General features: G+C 41.7%; 2 protein-coding genes across 5 annotated transcripts; one reads left to right on the top strand and one right to left on the bottom strand.

Moving 5' to 3' along the window:
- Positions 1 to 7,014: 7,014 nt before the first annotated feature.
- On the top strand, positions 7,015 to 15,742 carry LOC142497665 (ETS homologous factor-like). Of its 3 annotated transcripts, XM_075605762.1 has the most exons (6): positions 7,015 to 7,490; positions 8,382 to 8,561; positions 9,138 to 9,224; positions 11,804 to 11,890; positions 12,245 to 12,437; positions 14,496 to 15,742. In XM_075605762.1, exons 1-6 carry the CDS (start codon positions 7,403 to 7,405, stop codon positions 14,602 to 14,604), a joined length of 744 nt encoding a protein of 247 aa, XP_075461877.1. In that variant the 5' UTR covers positions 7,015 to 7,402; the 3' UTR covers positions 14,605 to 15,742. The 3 variants fall into 3 exon arrangements, with proteins under 3 accessions (XP_075461877.1, XP_075461878.1, XP_075461879.1); XM_075605763.1 differs by lacking the exon at positions 9,138 to 9,224 and having other exon boundaries at positions 7,023 to 7,490; XM_075605764.1 differs by lacking the exon at positions 9,138 to 9,224 and having other exon boundaries at positions 7,026 to 7,490; positions 11,810 to 11,890.
- Positions 15,743 to 18,334: 2,592 nt separating this feature from the next.
- EMC10 (ER membrane protein complex subunit 10) lies at positions 18,335 to 23,853 on the bottom strand. 2 transcript variants are annotated; one of them, XM_075605761.1, is made up of 8 exons: positions 23,530 to 23,853; positions 22,538 to 22,604; positions 21,842 to 21,954; positions 20,834 to 20,932; positions 20,452 to 20,633; positions 20,258 to 20,351; positions 19,890 to 19,983; positions 18,335 to 18,731 (listed from the first exon to the last, which is right to left on the bottom strand). In XM_075605761.1, the coding sequence occupies exons 1-7, from the start codon at positions 23,686 to 23,688 to the stop codon at positions 19,900 to 19,902; spliced, it is 798 nt and encodes a 265-aa protein (XP_075461876.1). In that variant the 5' UTR covers positions 23,689 to 23,853; the 3' UTR covers positions 18,335 to 18,731; positions 19,890 to 19,899. The 2 variants fall into 2 exon arrangements, with proteins under 2 accessions (XP_075461876.1, XP_075461875.1); XM_075605760.1 differs by lacking the exon at positions 19,890 to 19,983 and having other exon boundaries at positions 23,530 to 23,761.
- Between the last annotated feature and the right edge of the window lie 15 nt (positions 23,854 to 23,868).

The following is a 23,868-nucleotide window of genomic DNA, read 5'->3' as shown; positions in this document are numbered from 1 at the left end:
TTGGATTGTTGAGTCTTTTTTACTGAGGTTTGTGTCTGTTCATGTGCATTACTGCTGATTTTCTAATGTGTGCTGAATGTGTTGTACTTATTATTATTATTATTATTATTATTGTTGTTAATTTGTAAAGCGCCAACATATTCCACAGCACAGTACAATGGGGTACAGAGTAGTGTATATGACAAAAACAGTTACATAAAAGTGAGAACAAACATGCAAACACAGATACAAAGAGGTAATGAGGGCCCTGCCCGTGGGAGCTCACAATCAACTTCCGATCTCTATAAGACACTTTTACTGTTAGTAATTTTAAGGAACAAGGCAGGCTATAGATTTGCCTGGAAGGACACCCCTGCTTTTGAATATTTTCTGTTTAGTATACTGAAGATTAAGGGGAGACATTTTTGTATTTTTATTTGCAACGCATTAAACACATAAAACAGTATACAAACAGAAAAAAATGGACTAGGTGCAGGGTGCAACAGGAACCTAGGGGACCCTTATTCCCCTAAAATCATAAGCAAACACAAACAAATGTTCCAGCACTCACTGTCTATGGTCAAAAATAATAGTCAACTAAGTGGAAATGTCCAAGATACGAATGAATTTAATATAAACACAAGCCAACAATAACTTGGAGTAATGTACCACAATGGAAATAATGACTCTGGGGTGAGGGTTGTGGGGAAAGAACACTGGGAAAGGGAATAAACACCAAGACACAATGAGGGGGGAGTAACACAACACGGGAAGGAGGGTACGCAAGGGGGGAAACGTTTCGAGGTAAGAACCTCTTCTTCTGGGCTGTTCCCTCTGGTCCAAAGGGACCAAGAGGTACTGCCCTAATCCCTCTTTCCCCAACACAACGTCCAGCAGGATCACAGAAAAAAAACAGGTTGCTGACAAGGACGGTTTGATTTGGCTATATATTGGTTTGTCGTTTGGAACTCCTGTTGCTTAGAGATTTTCATTAGCTTATACTTTGGTATTTTGCACCTTAGACTATATTGTGAGATTTGGCTGGACGTTGTGTTGGGGAAAGAGGAATTAGGGAAGTACCTCTTGGTCCCCTTGGCCAGGGCATGTTGGTGGAAGAAGATTATATTGTTTTTCCCAAGTCTTTGTTATTTCAGTTATTGTATAAAGCAATACATATTTTCATAAACCCTACACTGATGTACAGTACAATACAATTTACTTGAATAAATATGTCATCATTTGTAAAGGCTGACTGTGTCTGTTATCTGAAGTTGCCGAGCGTTGGAAGAGCGTATGGGAATAAGGGGTGGGTTATATACAGAGCAATATAAAACGTGCATTACTGTAGCAATAGCCTCGGAATACAGTGCCGTGCATTACTTTTAGCTGAAAGACACACTAGCACCACCTATAAATACTGCAAAGTACTAAGGCAACCGCACAACACCATTTGACAGCCGCGGCTCAGCCGCGGTTACGGCAGCAACAACATGCACAGAAGGCCGGACAATGGACTGTGTTTGCGCGGTCACAAGAAAAGTCTTGCTACATATCTAGCTCTCGGTCCCAGATCATATTAAATGTGGTTTTGCAGCAGGAAACTGCTTATAACTGCAATGGTTTACAGCAGCAACTATATCTGAAGGCATTTTTCTCACCCAAGTATATCTTTCCAAACTCCATCAAATACCAGCTGTAATAATATTCAACCGAGCCTTAATTATGCAGTCCTCATGCACAAATAGCGTTAATTGCCTTTTCTCTCCTCATATTCCAAGTTAACATATTGTGGATGTGCAGAAATATGAAGAGCCCCAAGCTAGAGAACTATTTAGCCAACACGACTTGCATACTAAGCAAGATAATTCTCTCTCACGGCTGCCTGAATCAGCTCAGCAGGGGGTGAAGGAACAAGCCGAATGTTATCTGACCAAAGTTTCATAATGGTTCAAGTTCTAAAGATGCTTAATGGGCTGCTACCAAAACAACAGTGACGTAATTACAGGGTGTAGTTGCTAACTTTAAGAAATCACTTCAGAGAGATATTGATGGAGAGATGAGAAAGCAGAGAAAGGAGTTTGCAGACAGCTGGTTGGACTGACCTGATGGGCTTGGTACACATGAACACCAATGACAAAGTTAGAAAAAGATGGAGGGTCCTAAAAAAGGATTTCAGTGATCTAGACTGCAAGCTCAAGGCAAGACCTCCAAGGTAGTATTTTCAGAAATACAACCAGTACCATGCACTACCCCAGGCAGACGGTTGGAGCTTAGTGATGTTAATGCACGGCTAAAAAAAGTAGTGTAGGAAGGAGGGTTTGGGTTTTCTAGACCAAAGGGAGTCCTTTTTTTAGAGGTGCTATCTTTATAGTAGGGATGGATTGCATCTCAACAAATGGGTATCTTCTGTGCTAGGCGGAGGATGTTAAAAAGGTTGGAGGAGATTTTAAACTAGGAAGGAGGGGGGAGGGGAAAGAAAGAGGTAATGGACTAGACATAATAGATAGAAATGGGGAAATAGCCATGGGTCATGGAGGTGGAGTTGGGAGAAGTGGTAGTTTAGCAAGCCAGGAGGCACCCGTATTAAATACAGATAGTACTAGTAAGCTTCTAAATACTAAATCAAATTGGTGTAGAAAGGCAGCAGCAGATAAGGTAACAATAACGCAGACTAGAAAATAACTTAAATGCATGCTTGCTAATGCAAGAAGCCTGACAGATAAAATGGGGGAGCTTTAATTAATAGCTGCAAGGGAGCAGTATGATATCATAGGCATTACTGAAACATGGTGGGATGAAACTCATGACTGGACAGTTAATTTAGAGGGTTATTCCCTTTTTCAGAGGGATTGAGCAAAAGAAGATGTGGTGGAGTATGTTTATATGTTAAACCGGGTCTAAAACCTATTATAAAGGGAAGACGTTTATGAAGGGAATTATGAAAATGCAGAGACCTTGTGAATAGAAATGAGCAGTGGAGGTAAAAGAAGTATAAAGAAAATGTTTGTAGGGATATGCTATAAACCACCAAATATCTGAGAGATTGAGGAAGCCAAAATACATTTACAAATTGTGAGAGGCATCAAAACTGGGTCATGTTTGCATAATGGGTGATTTTAATTACCCTTGGCTAATACATATAAAAGAAATAAGTCTACACCAATGTTACTAAATTAACAGGTAGGGGAGGAAATGGACAAGAAGAGGCCGGCATTTAACCTTAAAAGGTTTTTTTTGAGTAGCTTTACAAAAAAATTAGAAAAGAAAATATAGCCCCCTTTCTGTGTGAGATGGGCAGACAAATTATTGGAAAAAGCAGAGGTATTATATATTCTTTGCCTCTGTATTTACCAGGGAAGAATCAATTGCAAAAATAGTACCCCAAGAGGAAGCTTTAACCGCTATATTAACAAACAATTGGTTAACTGAGGAAGACGTTCATAGGCGGCTTGATAAAATGAAAGTAAATAAGGCACCTTGCCCCGATGGAAATAGAAAAGACAAGCGCAAAATTCTCATAGGAAATTGGTTTTAGTAAAAGATATATATATAAAAATGCACATAATGAAAAACACTTGAGAGGCATAGACAATTGCTGGATTTCTAAATATATCCACCAATGATACAAAGTTACCAGACTCCTTGGTCATTATAGGGTTATTATTGGTCCAATGAAGGGAGCGGCGGTGACGGAGAGAGAGAAAAGTGTCCAGATTTAAACAGACATCACCTCCGGTTGGGAAGGCACCCGCTCCCGGTTGCAATGATATAGGCAGTCCCGTTCTAGGTGAGAGACCAGCTCTGCTGAACACGGCACCCACTCCTGATCTCCAACAGGCAGACGCTCACAGCGCGACAGGGGAAGATAGGCCATGGTTAGGGAAAGCACCTGCTCCCGGTCCTAGATGCAAACGCCCCACGTCTCCGTCAGCCGGGCAGGTGTAGCTTGAACTAGAATCACCTCTGTTAGCACAACAGCTGCAGCGAAGGTGCTCAGGAGTGACGTCACATCTTTGCACTGATCAGCGACAGGACGATTTCAGACATGAAAATTTGTTCTTTCAAATGAATAAAGAGCTTTTCCAGAGAGCAAGCTCTATTTGGACAATAGCACACAATCTAATCCAACGCATTTCATAGCAGGTGCTACTTCATCAGGGACAGGAGTGTGTGCTATTTAAACCCATCCTTGGGAGGAGATTGGTCACAAAACAGGTGTACATACTTTGATTGCAAAACACCTTATTGGTTAGTACGACATGACCAATCACAAGTTCAAGTACATTTATAAGGGAGGTGATTAAAAACAATCCTACCTGTCCAAAAAAGACTGTGACACGTTTATGTAATGTTTATAAAATCCTCAAAAATAAATATTTAGCAAATACGTTGCATAATTGAAGTTATTCATTGTTGCATAATAAAAAAGAAAGAAGAGGAAAAGAAATAAAAATGTATTAGTACATAATTGTTCAAAACATATTAATTGAGTACATATATTAAAACAGTACTAGTGGATTTGCTGGACACAGAGAGGGTATACAACAGGTAACAGGCATCACCCTTTATATATGTTGCCCGTTCTATTATTATTTCTTGGATATTGCCTAAGGGAGGTTTTTATTGCGCTGCAATATGTGGAATCTTTGGGGCCTCACTAGACGCGTATCCCTCCCCAGCATATCATATATGTACTTATGTTGTGGACAATAGAGGGTAATCCGGACTTACATGACCCATATTGTTGGAAAAGTTTTCCTGAGCGAATAGGGAGTCTGAGCACCATTTCACACTGGACTTTAATTAAACCGGAGATGTCTAATTTTCAAGGACGCGCCGGTGCCAAATGGAAACGGCCAATAATGGTGGATCGTGACAGAAATATATTGATACTTTCAACTGAGACTCTTCGCCTCCTCCTACTTCTTTTGCAAACCCAGCATACTTTGACATCATATGTAACTCTGACCCATATGTGAAAGGTATGATCTCAACCCTATCCCAAACCTTCCTATTAACAGAGCAAGACTACAAACTGCTCTATATGAGGCAATGAAGAAGAGCTGGGAGAGTCTCTGGTGTGGGAGATCTGGGAATAAATATGGGAGTCCGTTCAAAAGGTCTCTTTGAGCATACCAATCAAATAATAATAACAAATAGCTATAAGCTTCACTTTCACTGGTATTTTACCCCAGCAAAGCTAAATAAAATGCACTAGACCTCCTCCCCCCACCCCCCCCCGCTGTGTTTCAGAAAGTGTGGACAGATGGCTGGGCTTATTGCACGCATATGCGAGGAGATTAAAAATCTATGGACCCAGAACAGCATTTTAGGACTGAGTGTTACCCAGACCCATGGGCAGTACTACTGAATAGACCAATCTTGGGAATTTCCCAGAATCCCTCGCTGCAGTGGAAGCATTGTGTGCTAGGAATTGATACAAAGCAGCGTGTCTGAGAGATTAGAATGTGCTCACAAGTGTTATTTTTATTTGCTAGATATCAAGGGAAACGTATTACCCATCTGTTTTCTGCTACCAGTTGTATGATTGCGGCCAACTGAAAGCAATCAGATGTTGAAATGTCCTCAATCCTTAACAGGATGTGGGAAATAATGTACATGGAAGAGATAACTGGATTCCTCCGCGACTCAATGGACAAGTTTACAAAAACTTGGGAACCATGGTATATATCAGGGGTGCACGCACCCCCCTTACCTAGGAACTGGCGTCAAATGACGCCGCGGGGTCATGTGACGTCACTTGATGCGCGTTGCCATGGTAACGCGTCGCCCCGAAGCCAAGGTAAATAAGTTACAGAGGCCTCGCGCTCTCACTGGCATTTCATTGAAATGCCTTAGGGGAAGCGCGGGGGCTCTTTAACCTCCACACCCTCAAGAAAAAATCTCACGACCTCCAGTTTGCGCACTCCTGGTGTATATCATACCCACAGCGAACTTCGGTCATATTTTCCTTGGTCATAAGAATATCCATACAGGGCAGAAGTATCATCGCTACAAACGGTGAACTAGAACAGGGGGGCGCAAACTTTTGTTCCTTACGCCCCCCCTGCCGGCGGTCACCTCACCCCCGCGCCCCCCCTTACCCGCCTGGCGTTGGCTCCGGCATCATGACGTCACATTGCCATAGCAACGTGACGTCACATGACCTTGCTGCGTCATTTGATGCCACGTTGCCATGGCGACGCGTGTGGAGCAAAGGTAAGTAAAGGTTTACAGAGGCCCTGCCGCTCCCCCTGCACTTAATTTAAGTGGCTTCGGGGAAGCGCGCAGGGCCTCTGTAAGCTGCGCCCCCACCCCCACCCCCCCCCCCCCCGCAGGCAGTCTCGCGCCCCCCCTGAGGGTCGCGCCCCCCAGTTTAGAACAAGGAACCCTTCATAAAACTGTTACATTTATAGAGAGATACACAACAGCCCCCCTAGATATGCCTGGTGGCCTTCAGGATCACATAATATGTAACTTTACATATGTGCACTGTGACTTGTAACTGGATACAGTATTTGTAACAAATGAATGGTGACTGTTGTCCAAATCCCCCTCCCACCCCCCCCCCCCCCCACTACCCTTTTCTTTTTGCTGTTCTCAATCCCTACAAAAAAAATGTAAACAACAAGTGAGAATCTTTTCTGTTTTTGTTAAATAAACACATTTTTGTTGGAGTATTCTTTTAACAGAGTGGCCTTTGTAATCTGTAAAATCAGTGTCCTCCAGAGGGTGCTATAAAATGATTTTCAATGTTTAACCATCAGAAACAAACTAATGACCTGAACAAGAGGTCTGCGACCCTGAAAGTCTTCAGTTTTAATCATTATGTTGCCAATAAGCAGCATTTGTACCCAACATTCGCCATTTCGAACAACCTGTTTTTTTTTGTTTGTTTGTTTTTAAACAATAGCACCTGTTTATTGTTAATTGTCCTGGTTTTCTCGGATAGACTGACAAGGAGTGCCCTGCAGGGAATAACAAGGTGAGAGTTGGCAAGCTGCCACTGTGCTACCATAGGCTGACACTGTGAAATGAGCACAGCTACAAAAACAATGACACAACGAAACCCCCACTTACAGTAGATACCTATTCACTCCGCTCTTGGAAGAAATCTTTTATGCAAAATGTGATGAGAGCAGGTGGAGTCAAAGCAGCTGTATGACTACGAAGTGTCACCGGGCTCTGAAACCTCACTTGCTCCTGTTGATCTCAAGTTTTTTTCTCTGCCCTTCTAGCTCTCTCACTTTCTCATCACAGGACAGATACAAGACAACATTTGCTCTCAGCTCTTTCAGACGTTGTATGTATACTCTTTTCTCCCTCATTCTGCGCATAACCTGTATCTCGGCCTCGGTGACCTGGACGCACGGTTACTTGGATGTATGAACAGCACCTTTTGTGTGGATGAACAATTACCAGGATGTACCTTCCCCAAACACTACCATTCAGCTTTCATCCAAGTCTACCTGCAGATCTCACCGGCGCTGCGAGCGAGGCGGTGCTCACAGGTAAGCCGCGTTCTCTAGAACGCCAAGAGACACCAGATATGTAGAATGTTTCTTCGGTAACCTGATGACTTTAGGCAATGTCTTGATGTCAAAATACACAATTGTTAAGTGTGTAAACTTCTTTAAGATAATGTCTGTCCAATGGATGTCAGCATAGTGCACTGGGGACTAAGGTTGCATATCCTGGATACATTAATAATACTAAAGTCACCTGCTAGCACACTTGTCATTTTGTAACTTTTACTTGCAGCGCAGAAGTCGTAAAGCAGCAACCCCGATCATCTTACCTATTAATTTATCTATTTTGTATCATGTGAAACAGTGGTATTTTCAGCTCCGAGGGTCACCCGGTTCCTGAGATACCTACCCGTTTAGTTGCAGGTGTAATTTCCTGGACATTTAAACGGTCATCCGATAGGAAGCCGCATTGCCACCCCCCTAATGTCATTGTGGTATCCAGTTGGCCTGCAGGATCCAAAAGGGGATAAAACACACTGGCAACTAAAACAGCAGGTATCTTGTGAACCAGGTTTCCCCGAAGCTAAACTTAGTGCAGTTCGGCTCTGAAGGAGCGAATACTTTAAAAAAAAAAAAAACATTAGTTAAAAAAATGGGTATGCTGGGTTCCTGCTTCAGAGCTGGAGAGGTGTATGAAATAAGGACCTCCCATTTCAGAGACCAGCACAGTAACCAAAAAGTAATCTCTTCCCAAGTGCCGTAACTATCCAATATATATTGTTTTCTGGGCCCTGGACATAAATACTGAGGTGTAGACTAAAGCCTTATAAAAAAAAAAAAAGCAGTATGGCAGTGCAATAATATTAGGGGATTGATAATGACATGGTGGTGTTTCATACATTGTATAGTAATCGGTCTTCTTTGTGCATTCAGAGCTTTCACTTTCCTCCGCTCCAATGTCCTGGGACCAGGCAGAGTTCTCGTATACAGCCAGTGACATAGACTTGCCCTTTTTGGACTATCTGATGGCTCCAGGGTATCCCACGTTTGACTCAGACACTTTTAACATGAAGGAAGATAAAAGCCCTGCTGAAGAGCCTCCTCAATTTACAGGTGAGGTTATTGCTTATGTAGACCTATTACTGACCCCCTTCAGTTCCGAACATTCATTGCATCATTTAATGGGTTATAAAAAGCCGGTGGGTACGCTTTTTGTTCTTTATAAACGGCCCTTTTAACGTTAATTTGCTAAATATAGCCAACACATGACAGGGGCCTGACAAACATCGAACAATAATGATACAAAAAGAATGTTGGTTATAAAAGAACATTGCGTTCCAACACAAAATGAGTTATCAGCAGCAGATGATAGATATATGATCTGTACAGGAACAACATTCTATTATCTAGCCCAGAAACTCATCAAATGAATGGTTATAATATAAGAATGGTTGTAATTCCCCGGCTGTGCCGTGAATCACGCTGTATTCACCAGGCAGGTTTCCATGTCCAAACACTGCTGAGGAATGTCCATATTACTGTATCAGGCACATTAGCTAAGAAATCAGCTTGATTATATACTGTGTAGAGAAACCGGCCCAGTTAGGGTATACTCCATTACAAGCCTGATGCTGTGATAACAATGCATGGCACCATTCCTTCCTTTGTTTATGCTTCAATTCCTCACAGACTTGTTGGCCACAGCGACGACATATAAAAGGAATTTGGACCAACAGGTTTCCCAGGCGAAGCCAAACCCTCTGAGTGTACCTTGTGGTGAGAAGAACAATATCAGCCACAATTACCACACTATCAGAGTATGTCTCGATATTTTGCAGGGACATACCATTCCTACTTAACATGTTTTATTACTTGGCCTAAATCCTCTACCTCTTAAAGCTGCAGACCAAGCAATATCCTGCATGTGTGTTTTTTAATGTATTATAATGTAACAAGCATTTTTGGTTTCTATAACAACCATTTATAAAGTCACATCCCCTATCTGTTCTGAAACAGGCTCTGGCACACCCCTTTTTGAGCCCTGCCCTCTCTCTAGCAGTGTACCAAATGTATCTAGTGACAGCCTGGTCACATGACCTTCCCCTCAGAACTTTGCATCTTTGGTCCTTTTCTGCAGCACTGACGACCATTTAGTGAACCCCTGAGCCGAATCTTAGCCGATCGATCACAGGAGAACGGACCGATCGGCAACTTAGCTAATTACTTATCATTGTGTGGCTTGTATCGATGCACATATTAAAGGCAAAAAGAATTGCTGCTTGGGCTGCTGCTTTAACTCTATTCATGCTAGTTCTGCATCCTGTGTTGTGCTGTAGATATGGCCATCAGTGCACAAAAACAGTGTCTGGTCCACACAACATTTATGTTTTCATGACATGGCAGTGGCTGTTTAATACACTGGCTGGTGAACCAAATCTCCCCCTCAAAATAACATTACGGATGAATAATCCGATTGCCAATTCTTGGAGTCAAGAAGGAATTTATTTTCCCCTAATGAGATATCATTGGATGATATGACACTGGGGGTTTTTTGATTGCCTTCCCCTGGATCAATAAATAAGTATAGATATAGGATGAAGTATCTGTTGTCTACATTTAGCATAGGTTGAACTTGATGGACGTACATCTTTTTTCAAACTCATCTACTATGTAACTATATGATACCTCTGTATAAGGCTGCGTCACCGCTGGCGCTGAGTGTGCGGTGCTTGCCGAGGTTCCTTCTTGCAATGTCAATTCTGACATCCCCAGTCACCCGGGGCGCGCGCTCGTGCACGTACTCTTTCCCAAGCTCGGCGCTTGGGGAGACAAAAAAATTGAGATTGAAGCGCGTTCAGCAGAGGTAAGTGCACCCAGAGCACAGCCACACACACAGCCATACACACACACACAGCCACAGACTCACACACAAACACACATTACACACACAAGTAGCCCCGATCCATGCCCCCCTGGTCCCGCTTGCAAAATTAGGCAGGACACCCTGCACTCATGCTTTGAGAGTTGGTGACGTCACCAACTCTCAAGCATCAGCGCGGTCAGCGCCAGCAGGGTCGCAGCCTTAGTCTAAGGCTCTGCTGCACGTGGCAGCACGCCCGCCTTGCGTCCTGGAAGCGCATGCACGGCACTCCACCGCGATATGCGGTCTGTAGGGAGCCATTTTTAGGCGCGGGGCGTGGCCAAAATTGGTCGGCTGGGCACGGCCATGACGGGGGGCGGGGCCATGATGCACATTTTCTGATCCGTGTGTGTGTGTGTGTGTCTGTGTGTTTGTGTTTGTGTGTCTGTGTCTGTGTCTGTGTCTGTGTGTGTGTGTGTGTGTGTGTGTGTGTGTGTGTGTGTGTGTGTGTGTGTGTGTGTGTGTGTGTGTGTGTGTGTGTGTGTGTGTGTGTGTGTGTGTGTGTGTGTGTGTGTGCTGAGGAGCGGAGATAGCAGTCCTCTTGTGGGGTGGGGTGACAGGACTCTGGACATGGATTAAAACCTTGTAGGAGAGGGAAGAATGGAGAAGGAAAGGGGAGCCCACGGGGGGATAAGGGAAATGGGTCCTGGCAGTAAAACAGGAAGGGGGCTCGCAATCTGTCTTCTGTAGGTTCCAGACACACTCATCATTTAATATAGCTTTTAAATTCTCTCTATCCATCCTGTTAAGTCTCAGCCTCCTTCTATGTACTTCAACCGAGTATCTCAATTTACGCCACGTCTCTCTCTTTTACAAGCAGGGATAAACGTTTTCTATTTAAACTTATGAACACTCAAGGCAAGGCTAACCGGTGTAACAGTAATCATTAGTACTGAGTACCAAATAGGCAGAGATAGGAAAACATTCGTGAAATATATGAGAATATTATGGGACACAATTTACAAAAGCTCCCAAGTCACGGGGAACAGGACAAAAAAACTATATACCGTACATCCCTCAAGTATCCGGTGTTAATTGCCGTTGATAGCATTGAATGGCAGATCGGGTGCGTTAGCCCACAATGGACCTTAGTGAATAAACCCCTAGGAGGGTAGACTGTCAATATGTTTAAAAACAAAACAAAATATAACATAAGCAGCTGGCAAGTAAATTAAAAGACGCCACCTTTGTTAAAGCCTAAAGCAGAGCAGTATTTCCTTAGTATGTGCCTGCAGCATACCCCCTTTGAGGCCATGTGGGCCAGCACTATATCGCAGCACTGCGTTGTTTGCCTCCACGGCAGGAAACAGGTTAAGTAGCCTCTTCCAAAGCATATACTTCCCTATGCCAAGTATTGCAGCCCCCGCCCCCCCCCCCCTAATGCTAATAAGATGGTTAATTATAGTCATTATCACTGTTTTCCTTTTTCAATGAGCATCAGAAGCAGGAATCTCAGAAGCGAGGCCGGCTCGTACAACCCAGAAGAAGAACAATTGGAGAAGATCCAAAGGGGACCAAACAAGTAAGTCTGGACAGCTTGCCCAAGAGTCCTAGTGAGGTTCGCATGATATCATATTATACCCGTCACGCTCCTTACACAGCACAACCAGCCCTAACCAGAGGCACGGAAAGAAATACACACTATGGTGCCATAATAGAGTGGCACCTTCCTAATAAACAAACAAGTAAGATGGAAGAGTTTAGCGCTGTAGAGCGTCTTATCCCTTTTGACGCCAGAAGGACCTGCCACAGAATATTGCAATGCATGGCCGGCTACTCGGGCAGCCGAAGGGTTAAAATTGCCAAATACACAAGTGGAGGAATTTGGGTGGTAGAAAAACACAAATACGACTATCTGATGTGGGTTTTCCACCAGGCCAGACGGTGCACCTGTGGGAGTTTGTGCGCGACCTGTTACTAAGTCCACAAAAGAACCACGGAGCAGTACGCTGGGAAAACCGCCGAGAAGGAACCTTCCGAGTCATTAAGTCTGACACTTTTGCCCAGCTATGGGGTGAACAGAAGAAGAATAAATGTATGAATTATGAGAAGTTGAGTCGAGCCCTCAGGTAAGATGAACATAGAACTTCAAATTGAACTTTAGATATTGAATAGTAACTCAATACAGCTCAACCCCCTTATAACGCTGTGCTTGGGGTCCAAAGAATCACATCGCGTTATAAGCGGATCGCGTTAGAAATAATGTACAATTGTATGCATTGTACAATAAAGTATTTAAGATACCAATAATCGTGTTGTAAAGTATTCATAAATACGAAAATTGGGAGCCACACTTGCAACGCGTTATAAGCGATTCGCGTTGTAACGGTGCGCGTTATAATGGGGTTGTGCTGTACTAGTTATAATTTTTGCGTTGGAGTCTCTGGAATCAGATTTTTGTGTTGTGTATATTTATATTGCATTAGAGCTTTACACTATAAAATTAAAAATGTTGAAAGTACACGATAGAGTTAGAGAAAATACTATATTTACTTAGTCATTATGAGAATACAAAAAATATGCAAACAGCTAGCCAACGTTTTTAGTGCCAGCAGGACACCTTTCTCAAGGGTTGCATCGTTCTCAATACCTTTACAGCTTCACACACACTATAACCAAACAATGTAAAATACAGAATGCTGATACTGAAGGGGGATACCAGAGGGAAAAAAGCAAAATTTAGGAGAAGAACTTCAAATCTAAACGTGTACTGGAAAATATACACACACAACAGGAATGAATGAGAGTGCTTTAGGAATATCAGTGCGTAGCATAGTAGAGGGTTTTCTATATATTAAGTAAACAGTTGAAGCACATCTTTTTATTAAGGAAATGTAATACATTTCTGACCAGTTGGCCAGAGTTGTAATCTCATCAGGTCACAGATATTGATTGCAATTAATTAAGCAATCAAAGTATGTATCGGATGCAAAGGTTTAAATGAAACCAATGCTCGCCTACTCACTATGCTAGACAAGCAACAAATGGAAACATTTTTTTCCCATTTATTTAAAAAAAAAAAATCAGCTGGTGTGTTAAACGATCTTTCACTAGTGAAGATTAAAGCAGAAATCCTGCCTACATAGTAGCTTTTTTGTCCTGGTTACTTTTTTTATTCAGAATTCAAACCAGAGGGGGTTTCTTGGAGCTAAACCGTGATATTGTTTTTATTCCGGGTCCCGAGATACTTACACTTTTAGTTGTCCACGTTTTAGCTCTGATTTGGGATATCAAAATGGCCACCAGCTCAATAGGAAGCTGCAACATCATTGCAGGGATGATGCTGCGGCTTCCTACTGGATGACCATGATGATGATGTACCACCCAGGAAGTCATCCAGCAACTAAAACGGTATCACGGGATCGGAGGCATCCCAGGAACTAAAAATAGTTTTCAGCACCAGAGAACCCCCCAGTCCCCCGGGATAAGATTACCACTTTAATTTCAGTTCCCCACTCTGTCCTGTCCCCGTATAAAACATTAAGGCCTTATTCTACATCAGCCGAGATTCCCCATTGATGTCAGTAGGAAATGTCATCCCAAAATGGCATCATACAGAATAAGTTCCTAAGAATTGTCAGGGAGGCAGGACAAAGGCTGAGCCAATGTTGCACTTGAGTATGCCAACGAAAACATTTACACGCCTAGAGTAGAAGCTGCAGCACATATAAACATAATCTGTGTCCTATCTGGTGTAGTATGCATACCAACCATTTTTCTGTTGAAACCTCCCCTTAATATCACCTGGAAAACAAGTTCTCCTGTAGCCTATTTGCTGACTTTTATTTCAGTGCTTGCACTCACAAACGAAACATTACTTGGGCAAGGAACTGGCCCCAACAGCACAGAACCAGGAACAAGTGTAAACACATTTAGAGTTCTTCAAAAGCCTTTGAATAAATACATTTATATTCATAAGCAGCCTTTATAAAGGGACAAAAAGACAAATATACCATTTTTTAATACGTTTGTATAACCCCATATTTGTGGAGTCACTTTTCCAGGAGAAGCTTTTCAATGACTGAGCCTTTTTTCGTCATAGCACAGATAATACAGGTGCTGTCTGTAAGGTGAGTGAGTCGCAGAATGTTACCGTAAATCCAACATCTCTATTCTGCTTCCTTTAGACACTACTACAAGACAGGAATTCTAGAACGTGTTGGTGGCAGGCTGACATACAAATTTGGAAGGAAAGCTCATGGCTGGAGAGAAGAACCGCCTCAAAAATTCACATAGCAGCAGCTCAGCAGCATGTAATATAAAATGAGACTTAAGTGGACAGTGATGGGCGTAAAAACTGTAATCTTGTGTAAATCTCGGAAGGCGATCCAAACGCAAAGGGAAACTGAGGTGGTAAGACATGCAATGATGAGAGAACCCCGGGTTTTTTTGTTTTTGTAACAATCCCATCCATCTCATTCCCAGATTAGCACAACGTGTCTGATTTTAGTAATTTGGATTACTTGATACCAGTTATCTGAGAAGCTGAGAAAAGTATAGGGGAAAACTCCATTATATTGAAGTACCAACAAGTGATTATTAGATCTGTATCCTTGCTGGTGCCATCATCCTTTAACTGAGCACAGTAACATATCACAGCATGTTTCAGGCCTCCAACCTTATTAGAAGTTGGTCTGAAGCACTAACATATGCTGGTGGGGTAATAGTTTATTGCTCCCAAAGTAATTGAGTACTTAAATATATATATATTTTCTTATGCTTGTCGCATTCTTTATTGGAGCAAGAGATATGACCCTGGAGAATTATAGCATATCCCTGTGACACTCCTACAGCAAGGAATACCCAATCCCACGGAAGTGTTATTATTTTAAGAGTGGACATTTGCTTCTTCCAAAGTGGGATGACTTCCTGTCTGTAAGGCAATCAGTGCCTGGTCATGGTTACAGACTGGTAATACATGATTGATTTTATATATATATATATATATATATATATACCATCATAAATAAATTCTTAAAAATAAGGGCATTGCTTTTTTGGAGAAGAGGAAAGAAATGAGAAATGTTAGAATACAAATATTCATGCCTTTGTGTAAACTCCAGTTGGCCAACCTACTGGCTGATGCCCGTCCGCTCTGTCCCTAGTGATACCAAGCATGTTCTGTAGCAGGAGAAGGGATTGAGATGGTCTTTCAAATCCTCTGTGAACATGCATCAGCAGTATAACAAAATGAGATGTAAAGAGTATTCTTTGCCATGGGCATTGTTCACATGCTAACCTCCAGCCTCAGATTTTATTGTCTATTATCCAAAAATAAAGCCTCAGTGATGAGGCACAAGTTTATACAATGTTATAAAATACTTTTTGGTGGCGGTGATTTCAATGGACAATAAATTGAAGTGTTTATTTTTTCTTTAAGTGGTATGTGTCTACTGATTTATTAGAAGCAGACTCCAAATGTAGAGTAGTGGCACAAATAGTGAGATAAAACTCACTGGCTGGATTTTTTTTTTAACACAGACTACTTTTTGTGCTGCAAAGCCATTTGGAACTTCACACTGGGATCATATGGTATGTACAATTGCAGCCTCGAGCTGCTCTTTGACGCCTTCTTCTATAAACAGAATGGCAAGGCACACGATTTAACTCTCATTAGTCTTGGTGATGTCTGTGTCCCCTCCAGAGATTTAGAAATAAAAAGTGAATATACATGATCAGGAGCCCCACATATCATAATGCCATAAACAGCATTAACTCTCCACATACATTTCCTATATTGTATAAGGTGCTCAACTCCGGTCCTCAAGCCCCCCCAACAGGTCAGGTTTCCAGGATATTCCAGTTTCAGCACAGGTGGCTCCACAGAGCACGAGGAGCAGAGCCACAGAGGGTTTGATTACTGTTTTCATTTGCTATTCCCATTAACTTTTTACATTAACTGTTGTAGACTCCTGGTGCTTTTTTGCAAGCTGTGTTCAGCCTTTACTGTACTGTTGCCAACAGTGTCCTGTGGAACTTGAACTACTGGCATTGACTATAGTGGATTCTTGCTGCCCTGCTATTAGCCATCATGCAGTGTAGGCTAAATACAGCTATTTTCAGGGGTGTCTGATTTGACCAGTGATAGGGGAAGGAAGGCTTAGGGAAGTACCTCTGGGACCAGGGGGAATGGGCCAGATGAAGAGGTAGTCCCTCAAAACGTCACCCCCCTAGCATACTTTCCGTTCTGTTTTTTTTGTGTATATTCCTTGTGTTTCATGTTTTTTTCCCCTTACCCCCCCCACCCCACACTTTGTGACATGCCCATTTGTGACACTGGTTTCTGCAAACACATTTGATTTATTTCTGGTTTGTTTTATTATTAAATGTATTTTCTGCGTTACAACTGTTTTCATCATTTAGCCATTAGACAGCGAGTGCTGGTACTTACGTAGATTTGTTTTTACCTGTGCTGAAGCATTGTCTGATTGACCCACCTGAAGTCGGGACTAGCTGAGCCACCGGTGCTGAAGCTGGGATAGTCTGAAAACCTTACCTGTTGGGGGGATTGAGGACTGGAGTTGAACACCCATGGTGTAAACCTCCACCACAGCTCCACATCTGGTGGCCCGTGGGCCGAATAAAGCCATCCTTGGACTGTCTGCTAGTAATTTCATTGTAGTTGCCCAGACAGCCAAGTGTCATTTTGTTCACACTAAAACTCCCTTGTACGGTAATTTACACACACAGTATAATACAAATGTAAATGATACAAGTGATTATACTTCGACATTTTGCAAGTATGTGTATTTAAATATATCTTAAATTATATTCTTGTGGGTCCTTCTACTCCTAATTTATTTACTGATCCGGCCCCTTTGGAAAACTGATGGAAGAGCACAGACCTACAGTATACAGATAACAGTAAATGGCCCTGAGCACTCATCCCCAGGAGTGATGGACCGCCAGACTTAAATGTTCAATTGTGTTACTGCAATAAAGAAAATGCTTTCATAGCTTAAATATATAATTTTCCAAATGCATTGCATCTCTAATACACAATGTGACTGCAGAAAGGAAAAAACACGTTGTACAACGGTTTTCTAGCATAATGCTCCATTAAGATGCAACCGGAGACAAATCAGATATACATGATATGAATGTGTGTATATATTTTTTTTCCCTCATACAGTATGTAAACATTATCAGAATCTTTTATTGTAGCACAAATATTGACAGAAAAAGGGAGCTGTCACACCCAGTGCTTGCTAACGTTTATTAGGCTGACAGAGCCTGCAAAATAAATACACAGCTGCCGGTAAGCCATTTGTTATCAACGTGGAACATTACATTTGAGCTGCCTTCCGTTCTTATCAACAGGGATCCCAAGAGTGAAACAAACCATTCCTGATGCAACACAATGGTGTGCTGGACTTTTGGATCTCTGCACCGGCATAGGACAGCCCTAACAAACAAGATGTAGCAGATCTCTCGTTAGAAGCGGTTTTATTGCAGGCAGTTGAGACCAAAACAAAAAACACACTATTGAATAAATGATAGAAAATTATAATGACAAACAACTGTATGCCTTTTATCCCAAAACCTTTTCTGTGTAGAGATCAGGGCCACAGATCTAAAACAGTCCCTCACATAAAAAAGTTGCAGATTGTAAAACAACCGCAAAATTTAGAGAAGTCACAAACAGAAACGTGGTGTCGATAGAAGGTTAAAGATTAATTATGAAGAGAAGGAGGGGCTCAGTGAGTAAAGACACTGACTGGCACAGAGTTTGAAGAAGGGGAACCTGGTTCAATTCTCGGTGTCGGCTCCTTGTGACCTTGGGCAAGACACTATCTCCCTGTGCCTCACGACACCAAAAAATAGATTAGAGTCAGCAACCACCTTTTGTAAAGAGCCCCCATAACACTTTTTGGGTTATCATTATGACAGTAGTTGAGGTGTTTGATGGCATGAACGGCGCGCTCGCTCATACGCAGTGTAGCTTCAGATTAAAACAAAAACACAGTTTTCATCCAAACTAGCAATGTACTTTTAATGTTACTTGCACCTTTCCATATGCCCAGAGCCCCCATACACTCACAAAACATATCAAAAATATTAATAAATTAGGCTGAATCACCCAACAGCAATTCCTCAATAAATTGTTGATTTAAAAAATAAAAGGCAGTCCTGTGCTCAGTCGGTATAATGCAGTCCACATGCACGCGATGAAGTCAGTTGTGACAGATTGCCAAATGTTGGGATGCTCTCCGTACGCCCCCTATGGTGTACGAGGAGATATTAGGAATTCAACTCCAGGCAAATTATCTCCCACCTCCGCCTCCTCCATTGCCTCCTTGGTTGCCGGCATCAGATGCTCCAGACATCATTAAAAACAGAACGACAGGAATAATGTACATCCACTGCAAAAAGGAGGAGGGGGGGACAATGTCAAAGAGAGATTGCCAGCACTTTATAATAAAGCTATTTGTTTCACACGATTAAGCAGATTTAACATTGCGAATTTACATTCATAGGTGAAATGTGAATTTACATTCATAGGTGAAATGTAACAGTTGATGGACAAACCTATTACTGTCCGTGAGAAACGTTAAACAATACGCTTTTTTATGTTTAGGAGATCAGGAACACAATGTCTGGCAACCCAGACAACACCCACAGTGCAACATTAACACATCCCTTTTCAGCAAAAAAAACACAAAGCCTAGTCATCGTTCACGACGTTCCCCAAGAGACCATAAGAGGAATTCATTATTCCTTGCCTCCTAGTTTGATCAGAAGTATCTGTCCCAACAGAGTAAAAGAGCAGACTCGTACAGAGGCAGACAGTGTGACCAGCAGTTTGAAACTTCAGCTGCCGAGCATTGATAATATTCACAGAATTAACCGGCATGGTTGAACTGGTGTCAGACATTTCCTTCCTGGACCAAGTCACAACTTTTGCTCAGTCGGCTTGGAATAACCAGATCCATTTATGTCCTCTGATCTATAAATTCAGAGAAACAACAGTCTGAAGAGAGACCACAAAGAAGTTGCAGTAAGTAAACTATCTTCAAATTTTGTCATGTGATTCACTTACCTGCTGAAAACGTTCCAATTATTCTCCATCAGGGCCGTATGAGTACCCTTTTCTGACTAAAAATCACAAACCCCTCACCCTAGTTATTCTCTACAGGACTATCACAGTGAGCACAGAAATTTAAATGTGAAAAGAACTCCATCACCAAGAGGTACAGAAGAAGCAGAAGGGCTCTCAAAGTACGTATAATGTATCACGACTCCTATCAATTAGGAACATGCATCTTACCCTGTATAAAAGGCAGACATTGTGCAATGAAGTGATCTGTGGTGCCCAAGATGAAAGGCACAATAAAGAAGCTGGAGATTAATAGGACTGGGTATGCCTAAAAATTAAGAATGATGGGCACATTGGAGAAACTTAAAGACCTCTCAGATATCAGGCAAGTGAAACAAGCAGCTTTTGGCTACTTCTCAGGTGAAAAAAGGAAAGTAGGAGAGCATTATTGAGGAGGATAAAAAGGTGGGGTCAAGTGAATTACTTCCAAGTCCTCAGGCCTGCTGTCCTGGCTCCCTCGGAACTTTCGCCGAATTGGTTAACATTAGCAACACAGCCCCTCCCAGAATTATATGCCACTGTTAGGAGAGACAAAACAGGCAGTCATAAATAATCCTGTTTCTAGGCAGCCAGAAGGAGGTCTTCTCACACATCGTGTTTTCCTCTTTTATTTCCCTATTCCTGGACATTAAATATGCTCTCCTTTTTTCATGTGGTACGAGAACATGCCCAGAGCATATTGCTGGAATATCCTACTTTAATTATGTAATTTCCATTGAAATAAATGCAGAGGTTGGCAAGCAAAAAGTTGATTCCAAGCATCAAAAAAAAAACAGACAGATATAAACTTACATATTTAGCAAAGAATGACTTCTGTTCTTGTGGATTCTTAGCTTTTTGGGCTTGCTCCATCTCTAGGCGTTCTATAAATGCTGCAGTTTCAGGTCTGATAAAGAGAAAAGAGTCGGCACAAGTTAAACTTTATTTAGAGTACACTTATTTAAATGTGTCTTCTCTGGCAATGTGGTTTAGAGATCAAAACTCACACTGCTGCTGGCACTGGCTGTTGAATTTGGGCAGTGGTGTTAAACAGTTCTAAGTCCACATCTTCTACCTCTGCACCATTGCAGGATCCAGGAAATGTTATTATGGAAACTCCGATGACATTCCCAGAAATGTCTGTGTGGACAGTGATCTGGTCAGAGAGATGCGATTCTACCATGGAACACTGCAAAGAAAAAAGGTAAACTGGTAAAACTAAAAAACAAAGCAAAGTCACTGATATGTAAATCCTACTGCCCCTTGTTTAGCACTCGAGTTCTGCTAAATGCGGAAATCATGTGTTGGTTCCCATACATACAGTAGTAGCAATCTAAGAACATCTCCAGCAGTGTAGAGGGAAATTGAAAAAAAAAAAAAGCAACTCACTGCTCGGACAAAGGACGTAACATATTCACTGGATTCTTCTGTAATTCCCAGCTTCCTGGGGATCCTGATTCGATAAAACCCATTTAGGTTTGCAATATCCTATAGAAGGAGCAGGGGGGAAAAACACAAGTCAGATGAGTAAATGGCTTATTTCGATTACTCAACATTGACTCTTTCAGCCTGATGTGTAAATCTCTGTAACATTCCATAGGACTTGTTTGTTCGCCCTCATTGCCATGTCTCCCTAGGGTGTTTATTCTACATGAGTTTTGTATCTATTTTTGTAGGTTGTGGACTACAGGTTTTTTTTACGCTGTGATTTATTAAAGATTATTTTATAGATATTGTTTCAAGTTCTCTGCACCCATTCCAAAATTAATTACAAGGCTCTTATCTTATGATGTCCCCTCAATATCGCACAGCTTATTTTACATACACTCAAAGTTACCCCACTCCCTTCCTTGTCTCTATCATTACTCAAGCTGCACTTGTTCTCTGAAAGTCCCTTTTGTCACCTCTTCATCTGCCTTCAAAGTGGTTGTTGGCGCAAACCACATTGTTACAGTAATACCAATCATCTGGTGCTAGCAGGGAACGAGACATTGCAGCTCTTAGTCCAACACCAGATTACTTGAGACATCTGCTCAACTTCCCCATCTCTATGGCCCTTATTTAATATGCTGTAAAGTCACATCCCAGTGCGAGAGAAAATTTTTGTGGCATTTATTCAAAATGAAGCTGCTCTCCTCTCCTTCACTGGGAAGTGCCTTCACAGCAGGTTTAATAAAGGCCTAAATTTCAAACGATTCCCTGTATCCTATTAGATTGTAAACAAATCTGAGCATGGATCAAATTGGTCTACTGTGTGTCTATTTGCCCCCTGTATCATACTGCACAATAGAATATGTTGGTGACCTTTAAATAAAAACCGGTGAAAATCATTGCATTACTGATTTTTTAAATTTGCATGGAGACACACACATTGGTCTTTGTGGGCAGGTTACTTACTCTTAATTTGTTTCTCTCATCTTCAGTTAGCTGTTTCTGTGAAATGGAAATACTCTGCTCTGCTGTGGGACTCCATAGCAAGGACCCTCTCTTTTTGAAGTAGATGCCGTCATCTATTTGAATACAAATAATACATGGCTTTTGAATACACGTGTCCCTTTATAGTGTTAACAACAGCAAAAGCAAAAAAAGCACAGCACTACTCTCAGCAGATGAGTGATCATAAAACCTTTACATTGTTAGTATTATTTTATCTTTCTTTGTGTAGCACTGATCATGAATGCAACACTTTACAGTAGAACCATGAAATCAATTTAAAATACAAGAAACTACACATACAATATGGATACAAGAGTATCAGACAAGTAGATACAGGAAGGAGGCAATGGCTATCCGGAGAGCTACTTAGCCCAGCGATGTAATGCGAGACAAAAAAAAAACCTGCAAGAATAGATTATATAACTTCTTGCATCACATGTTTTTATATTGTTGATTTCAAAGAAATGGCTTGTTTGTGCAGAATACTGTAGTTCTCTTCTGTATTTTTGTCAACAAACAATAGGTGGATCGTAGGGCCCATTTTAAACACACACCTCATTAGACATAACATGGATAGTGCACTACAAATAAAACTAGACAATATTAGCCATAAGTGCCTGACAGCTACTCAGAGCTAGAAGGAAAAAGTCCTCTCACCAAGTTCAAATGAATGCTCCAACTCAAGATTTGTTCCACAACTTTCTGACTCTCTGCCATCTCCAGTCTAAAATTCAGACCAAAAAATAAATAAAAGATTATATAGGGTAACAGTATAAAAGATGTACATTGTTTATAAAGATCAACGCATTAATACGTCACAATCCTAGTTTAAAAGTAATAATTTCTCAGTGTTTTGTTAGAACTTTACATGCAAAACTGGAGATGTACAAAAGGTCAAATAAAAAATTAAAATGTGTTCACAGTAGGGATGGATTACACAGAACTTCTGTATAATTCAGTTAACTGTGTAGTCTTCAATTGAAGATGGGATGGTTTAGCACAGGTGTCAGATTAATCATACATATGGATTTCAAATGATGTCAAATCTTGCAGTCCTGCACCCATTTTACAGTTCTGTATAAGTATGTATATTTGTATTTATACAGCACCAACACTGTGGGCAGCGCTTGACCAAAACAATAGAAGGCAGGAAATTACTACCCAATGTGTGAAAGAGGGGAACTTTCATTCAAGATAATATTAAAAAATAAAATATAGATATTTTGGATTTTTTTTTTATAGGAGTTGTATACAAAACACACACCATATAGTCATGGTGTTACATTCCTCTATTCTGCAGATCACTCATCAACCTCCCAGATGCTTTACTTAGCAGAAACATCAGCGCTTAAACCACGGACAGAAATAGATCATTTGTTTTTTTAACAGGTACAGGTCACAAAACACCGGGTCCAGTAACACCCACCGCAATCATTATTATTCCTAACACCAATCCTTGTTATTAATAACAATACAGGTGGCTGTTAGGAAGAATAATATTAACAATAATAATACAGGTGGCTGTTAGGAATAACATGATGATGATGATGATGCACTGCTCTCACACACACAGCCGTTCCACACTCCCCCTTGTACCCGCTCCTGCCCTCTCTGCACCTCCAGCCTAGTGCCAGTCCTTCCTTCCTCACCCTGAGCCGGCAGACGCTGGCCTGTGTCCCCGCAGGTAACAACAGAGGAAGGATTATAAGCAGAGCCCACCGGTAACTGCCGGCCTGGGAAGGCTCCCTGCCAGGAGACACTGCATTCCGCTGCCGGGTACCCTTCTCTCCCAGCACAAAGTCCGCCATGACAGTACGGAAAGGACGCTCTACGCAACTCTATGGCCTTCCCGGGCTTCGCGAGAACTGCGCATGTGTGGACTGTACTATAAAGCCATGCATGAGGTGCGCCTGATTTAGCTTATAGCTAATATTTCCATAAACCTATGCCTTTGTTTTTTTATGTATTTGAAACATATTCGAATTATT

Source organism: Ascaphus truei, chromosome 6, assembly GCF_040206685.1.
Source record: "Ascaphus truei isolate aAscTru1 chromosome 6, aAscTru1.hap1, whole genome shotgun sequence".
Lineage (NCBI taxonomy): Eukaryota > Metazoa > Chordata > Amphibia > Anura > Ascaphidae > Ascaphus > Ascaphus truei.
The sequence above is the reverse complement of the archived record's forward strand: the minus strand, read 5'-3'. Positions and strand labels throughout refer to the sequence as shown.

Bases quoted from the DNA above. Each gene is read 5' to 3' on its own strand.
- LOC142497665 (XM_075605762.1), top strand. From the start codon at position 7,403: ATGTACCTTCCCCAAACACTACCATTCAGCTTTCATCCAAGTCTACCT. The intron at 8,562-9,137 runs GTGAGGTTATTG...AATTCCTCACAG, and splicing joins AGAGCCTCCTCAATTTACAG to ACTTGTTGGCCACAGCGACG. The intron at 11,891-12,244 runs GTAAGTCTGGAC...GTTTTCCACCAG, and splicing joins ATCCAAAGGGGACCAAACAA to GCCAGACGGTGCACCTGTGG.
- EMC10 (XM_075605760.1), bottom strand. From the start codon at position 23,688: ATGGCGGACTTTGTGCTGGGAGAGAAGGGTACCCGGCAGCGGAATGCA. The intron at 22,605-23,529 runs GTGAGGAAGGAA...TCTGAATTTTAG, and splicing joins CCAGCGTCTGCCGGCTCAGG to ACTGGAGATGGCAGAGAGTC. The intron at 20,634-20,833 runs GTGAGTTGCTTT...TTTTCTTTGCAG, and splicing joins TTACGTCCTTTGTCCGAGCA to TGTTCCATGGTAGAATCGCA.